The sequence below is a fragment of the Wolffia australiana genome, chromosome 13 (assembly GCF_029677425.1).
Source record: "Wolffia australiana isolate 7733 chromosome 13, ASM2967742v1".
NCBI lineage: Eukaryota > Viridiplantae > Streptophyta > Magnoliopsida > Alismatales > Araceae > Wolffia > Wolffia australiana.
Genome location: NC_135847.1, coordinates 9990116 through 9996747, shown reverse-complemented (window position 1 = coordinate 9996747; position 6632 = coordinate 9990116). Strand labels below are relative to the sequence as shown.

Below are 6632 nucleotides of genomic sequence, written 5' to 3'. Positions count from 1 at the left end.
ATATTCTGGTGGCATGTCACAAATCAGGCTGTCTCGTTGACAAGGGGTGGAAATTGTTTCAAATGGTGTTGCAACGATATTTACTTCACCAAAAATGCGCATGCAGGTATTTTGATCTCTTGGAAACCTATGAAATCAGGCTAGACCACATGCTGGCCATCAGATAGACCCTTTACATACTCAAGAGAGTAGTCAAAAGAATTTTCAATTACATATGCTATGAGTTTTTTTAGGGATGACTCAGACACCCATTGCAAGACTGCATAGAGGGAGGGGGTATGACTTATCGACCCGACCAAAGAGAGGGGGTGCTGATTGATGCAAAGTTTACGATGAAGGTGGAGTACATGGCAGCAATTGAAACTCGTAAGGATGCCTTGTGGTTGACAAATAATACATAGAGAGACTAAAGTGTCAAGGTGCAGTTTTCAAAGAACTTGAAGGGTTTGTTCAAAGAACTTGGGATATCGCAAGGTGGAGTTTTCTTGTTACGTGACATTCACAGTGTTATTTGCTTGGCAAATATTTATATCGACCATGCATGGTCGAGGCACACTGATGTGTTGTATCACAAAATCCGTGAGCTAGTGAATTTGGAAGAGATTATTCTTCATAAGGTCCACACTGATGAGAATATCGCAGATATGTTGACGAAGGTTGTCATTGGAGAGAAGTTCAAACAGTGTGCATACTTGATGCACATATCAGGTAGCTTGATGGATGTGGAGTGTTGGCAATGTTGTGAAGCGACAATAATACCTAGAGAGACTAGAGTGTCTACCAAGGTAAAGTTTGTTGGATATGTGATGAAACGCACAAGCCCGCTCCCTCGGGGATGGCGTACTTGACACCACAACTATCACCAACTCTGTGCCACTTCACGTTCAGCCCAAACAACACGCCATCGCGACAATGAAGACGACCGGATTTAAATACCCCGGGTGAAAGAATGTCCATGCTCGTTCAGTTCGTGTTTTATCCCGTTCATGTGTTCATTTTGTCGTGTGTAGCGTCGTTCGCATCCTCATGGTGTCCATGATCGACGAGTCGAGTTCGTGCATCATGTGTCATTTTGTTTGTCGCGTTATCGTATGTTTTCCCCTCCTTTGCTTCTTTGGATTTTCATCTTATCTCTGGTTTTTAAGAGGGTTTTATGTATATGGACCCTCCATAGGGGTCCATCTTGACCCCTTATATAAGAGACAAAAGGGCGCTTAGGTCAGTTAGACCAGAAAATCAAGTTGAATTATTTTTTTTCACTTCTGTTCTCACCATTAATGAGAAGAGAAGAAGGAAGCAGGAGAGGAGGAAGAGTAAGAGGGTGGAACAGAAAAAGTAAGGAAGATAGGGAGGAGTCCACGAGCTTGCGAGATTCTCCAACTGGTCACCGTGTGGTTCGTTAAGGAGTACAACGGGATGTCTACGCTCAAGTGCGACTCTTAACCACGTAGAATATACTAGTACGGTGTGATCCATGAAGACCGTTGCCGCTGAGAGTTAAGTTGTGGTGTAATTTTTTAATGATCGAGATCATGGGCTACATCATCTGAGATGCCGTGTACGGTTGTTGTCTGCATGCATCCTGTGCTGCCGAGAGGTCCTTTTGCTACCTTGCCGTGCTCAGGAGTTCCTCTTGCGAAAGTGGCACCTGCCACTTCTTCAACGTCACAGAGCAGCGGGGTTGCACCCCTCGTAGTCGCCTAGACCCTCCCAGTATCTCCAAACTCTATCAAACACCGTCAGACACCACGTTTGCAATACTCCAGCCGCTCACCCCGAATAAACTGCGCCCTAAATCGTTGGACTCACTAGCGCGAATCTCGAACACTATGCGTTGCCAGCTTAATTGTTCGAACACAGTTGCAGCTTATACAACCCACGCACTTTGCGGCCACAACGCACAACACTGCCACCGTGCCCTATGTTGCGGTCCTAGCTGACTCGCCATGGCTTGCATCTTGTTTGGCCACCTGAGCTATTGGTGTTGCTCGCAAGACCTAAATTCCTTGTCATCCCCTGTCTTTAGCGTCACTTCTCTAGCGACGCCTCTCGCCGCCTATAGAGCAACACCATGATCACCTCCAACACACCTCCACCACCCTTGCCCATTCCAGTTCGCACCGCCAAAGACGTGGACAGTGAGTTACACCACCGACGAGGTACATTGTTAACTTTGCTCGGTAGTTACATTACATCTTTCAATATATTTTTTGGTGCACTCTGCCGCGCTCGGGTTAGAAATAGGTGAGAGATTACCGAGAAAACTGTGAATCAAGTATCTTTAAAGGTATGGGTTGAGCCTGTCCGTTACGTGCGAGCACCAAGGGGAATATTCTGTTAGGCGCCGTCATGGCTCCGACGAGGGTTAGAAAGTCACAATCACCATCACCGGTCGCCAACCCTGGAGCTCAGATCTTGGCAAATCCCCACGAGTCGAGGCCTCAACGTACTCCTACCTATGACATCTCTAATGACGTTCGACCGCATCTAGGTAACCAAGCGTCGCCATGATACTGACCGGACGATGTTAGTGACAACGTTCGACATCAAGATGTGTCCGTCCCCCATTAGAAGAATGCAGGACAGAGGGGGAATTGACTTTTCCAACCATCCAAAAACAGGGGGTGTGCAAAAACCTCAGTGTGTTCCCCTCTCTCTCGTCTTTCGTTAGGAAGGGGCTGTTTTGGGCACATTTAATCAATATTTGAAGGGATTGTACCATGTTAAACTTTAATCTGACTTATACCTGCCAAGTGTTTGTTTTTATTGGTTTATTCTCCTTTGGATTATTGCTTGGTGGCTACTTCCATGTTTTGTTTGTTCAGGGTGGAGCCCCTCTATTACATCATACGACAAGCCTATGCTCAATACCAGGAACCTAATATATTGGCGTTATTCTAGTGATGAACGAATGCCAACCGTCTATTAACATATGTCATTCTTATGATCTATTATGGGTTGGTATATTCCACACTTTACCATACCATGTTAGGATTTCTTAAAAATTTTGTTTACAGGGTGTTAGTTGTTGGGTTCTCGAGGTATAGATATGGAAGAAGAATTGAAAAGGTTTCGTAGCAGAAGACAATCAAATCAAAAGGTCAATACTAAAATGATGAAACGAGGAACCTTTGCACGTTTTGCATCCGTGATTTCTAAAATATTGGAGAGAGATGAGCCGAGCTGCTAAAGTGTAGACCCTCTAGATGTATCCATGCAATTTCCAAAGCGTCAAATATCATCCTTCTCACATATAAATTCTGTTCATGTTCGGTCACCCATCGTTACGCAGTCCAGGTTATATCGGGAGTGGTGAGAAAGTGTGGGGAGAAGGGAAATGGATGGAGGGCCTTTGAACAACTCTGGTCTGGGTGAATTTCATTCATCCCCTTCCCCTGTTTATACTAACTGTGTATTTTTCATAAAGCTCAAAATTGAAGTATATCTTTTAACGTCCAAAGGCCATTTGTGTGTAACCCCAAAGGCCCATGAATGAGCCTTAATAACTTGAATGGCCTAACAACCGTTACTATTCTTCCAAATTAATTAACTATATCTTCATACAGATTCATTAATGTTGGATCGATTTAACCCAATCAATAGGTTGAGTCTCCAACAGATCTGGTGCCAAGGTGTACCTCGTGCTCTACAAAATATAAAGGAGTGAGTATTGACTCATTCATGAAACCTATTAGTAGTTTATTATTGTGTACGTATAGCTGCACGTGCACTTGGATGAGAACTTCATCGCAATGTCTTCTTTGAGATAACACCTCTTATACTGATGGTGGATGATCCCAGCTTGACTACTTAATCGTCTTAGTGAACTTCTTGATGCAGATGAACAAAAACTATTTACAATTCTATTATAAGGGACATGTCCTACACAGTCCAAGTATAGTTGTTTGGGCATAAGACGTCTTTGGTATTTCAGATCGAAAGAACACATACACAACCGTGGCGTGAATCAATCTGATTGTCTGTTTGGTATAATACCATTTGGGATTCGTACAAAAAAATTCAGTGAACTATGTATACGAAAGAGCACCCATTAACTATCCTCAATGTTTCCATACTAATGGATACAAAAACCGCCATGTTTATCATATGAGCAAGGCTGGATAGTGCGAAATTCTATCTAGATACTCTGACTTCTCCATACTAATGAATATGAATGTTGATTCTATACATGCTTAAAGATTGGTGAAATATATTTTACGATCTCATCAAATTTCACTAAGTACCATCATGTATTCATGGACTTCATTATAAGCATCACACATGTACTGTAATGAATATGCTATATTTAAATATATGTAATAAGATATGCAATGTGCGTTTGGCTTGTCGGCTACATACATTTAATCATTAGGTGCTTCATTGATAGGGCCTTCTATAGGTCAACCTGAGTCAAATGGCCTTTACCTAGCACCAACATAAAGACTGGTAGTCTCATTTCATTCATCGACATATGTAGCTAACACCAGGATAGTGCAAGGTTTATGGTTCTAGAGCTAAACCTCGATGATAAGTGTTTGTAAATAATGTCTCTCCCCCATGGTTCTTTACCTTACTTAGTCCAATGAACTATTAAAATAGTTCACATACTATATAAATTATAATTCAGATACATTTTAATTCTAAACTCTTATGAGGGTCTTGGATGGTGTAATTAATCTCTAAGCGCCCTTTATCGTTTGGTCCCTACCTCTTTTACCTCCAATTTCCCCCCCCCCTCTCTCTGTTACTTTTTTGTTTCCCTTTTAATTTCCTTTTTTTCCCCTTGTTCTCTCCCTTTCTAAAGTTTGGTCTATCTCTCTTCCTTTATTTTTATCGCTCGTAGTAAATGTACAAGAACAGAAAGCGTGAGTGCGAACGAGCGAGCTGTAGTAGTAAAGGATGACTAACCCACCTAGGCTCTGACAAATTTATGCCTTGTGTCTATCTATGTATTTTGGGGTGAGATTCATGGGTGGAAACGGAGTCTGATTATTGACACTGAGTTTCACATTTGTTGAAGTGGAGGAGGCGGCTTTAAATCTTTGAAGATCCTTTCCCTCACTATCTTTCAGCTTGATTACAAAGGCATGAACAGCCGACGCACATTTTGTTACGTCTTTCTTGCTTTCTAGCCAGCTGTTTAGACCTCTTGGTGGCACAGGAGCACTCGACGACCGTGGAGAGGCTGGACTCGACAATCATCCTCTAAAAGAGAGGTTAGAGAGTTCGCTTGCTCTGGACTTATTTCCCTTACCTGGCATCAAAATAAGACATAGAACCAAGTTAGCAGAAGTAAAATAACACTCAACGACTTGACGATAAATAAAAAATGGCGAAAAATATAATAAGGAAAATAATACAAATGGGCAGTCAAATATATTTATTCCGGAAGGGGGAAAACTGTTTCTCACCTTGCCCAAAATGTTCCAAGTTACGCCTTCCGTACAAGGTGGTGTTGTTAGGGAGCCAACGTAGCGATAGTACTTGTTTGAGTGGTGTGTGAGGGCTCTTGCACTCACAAGACCCGCCGTCACGTTCGCGTGGTGATTCGCGTTCTTGACGGCCTTCAATAAAGACGTCATTTTCTCCTCCAACTGCACCGTTTGAAAGACCAAGATGTTAGACCAAAGATTCGCGGGTTGTGAACATTAACCAAGGTGAGTCGGAAGCGTTCATACCTGCGAGACAAAAGGGATCAGTGTGACTGTACTTGTAAAAAACAGCCACCACGCTGATGTTACCGTCCTCACTTACATGAACCAGGTGCAACAGTACGGGGTAACTGGATGAAAATAAAACAGATTAGGACGCGGTCGTGAAGATCAAAATTAGAAGTACAAAAGGGAAAAAAAAAGTTGATGATGGTAACGAAGCCTTAGAAAATGAAAGCCAGGAAGAAAAAAAGAGAGCGATAACGAAGGAAGAATGGAATAAAAGCGATTAGGGGCATACCGGACGCCATCGATGGTATGTTCCGAAGGTGAATGCCAGTGAAGCTGCTGAAGCTTGTAATTCTTTCCGTCGACGACGATGACCCCAACTTCATCTCCGTATTTGAGCTGCGATTGACGTATTTCCTCTCTCAGAACCGTAGGTATTATAGACTGGAAAGTCTTATCAGAACAGCCAGGATTCCGGTTCTCACCATGACGTTGAAACCATTGTCGATGAGAGTCGCTCTGCCAGGGTTGTACAAGCTACCAAGGGGCTTCAAATCCTGGTCGGCTACGGCGGCATGGCGGGCGCTGTCGATGGGTGACTGGCGAGTCCCTCTGGCGCAGAGGGCGTGTTGGGGGCTAAGATCAGCCCATTTCTCCGGGTTTGTGATTCCGTCGTATGCAAACCGTGCCCGCCGTGGAGAAAGTCGTGTAATGTTGGATGAGATAACGATGTGGTATTTTTAAGAGAAACCCAGAGTGAGATATAGATATTCTACATAGTGAGAGAGAAAGGGATGTGAAGACAGAAAGAGATGAAGGGATCGATCAAATAATAAAGGGAAGGAAATAGACAGGAGAGAGAGAGAGAGAGTATGTCTTTATACCCTCCTGCGCCATGAGTTGTCCGACACATAACCATAGTACAAGCAGCACGCAGATACAAGTGAAGGTGGCCATTGGGTACAAAATTGG

At 43.3% G+C, this 6632-nt stretch overlaps 1 protein-coding gene across 1 annotated transcript; it reads right to left on the bottom strand.

Moving 5' to 3' along the window:
* Positions 1-5039: 5039 nt before the first annotated feature.
* LOC144710899 (alpha carbonic anhydrase 1, chloroplastic-like) lies at positions 5040-6364 on the bottom strand (the record flags this gene model as incomplete). The annotated part of the gene is made up of 5 exons (XM_078584742.1): positions 5040-5254; positions 5412-5594; positions 5683-5782; positions 5953-6059; positions 6146-6364. Coding segments are annotated over 5 exons (723 nt in total), but the record flags the coding sequence as incomplete, so codon positions are not given.
* Between the last annotated feature and the right edge of the window lie 268 nt (positions 6365-6632).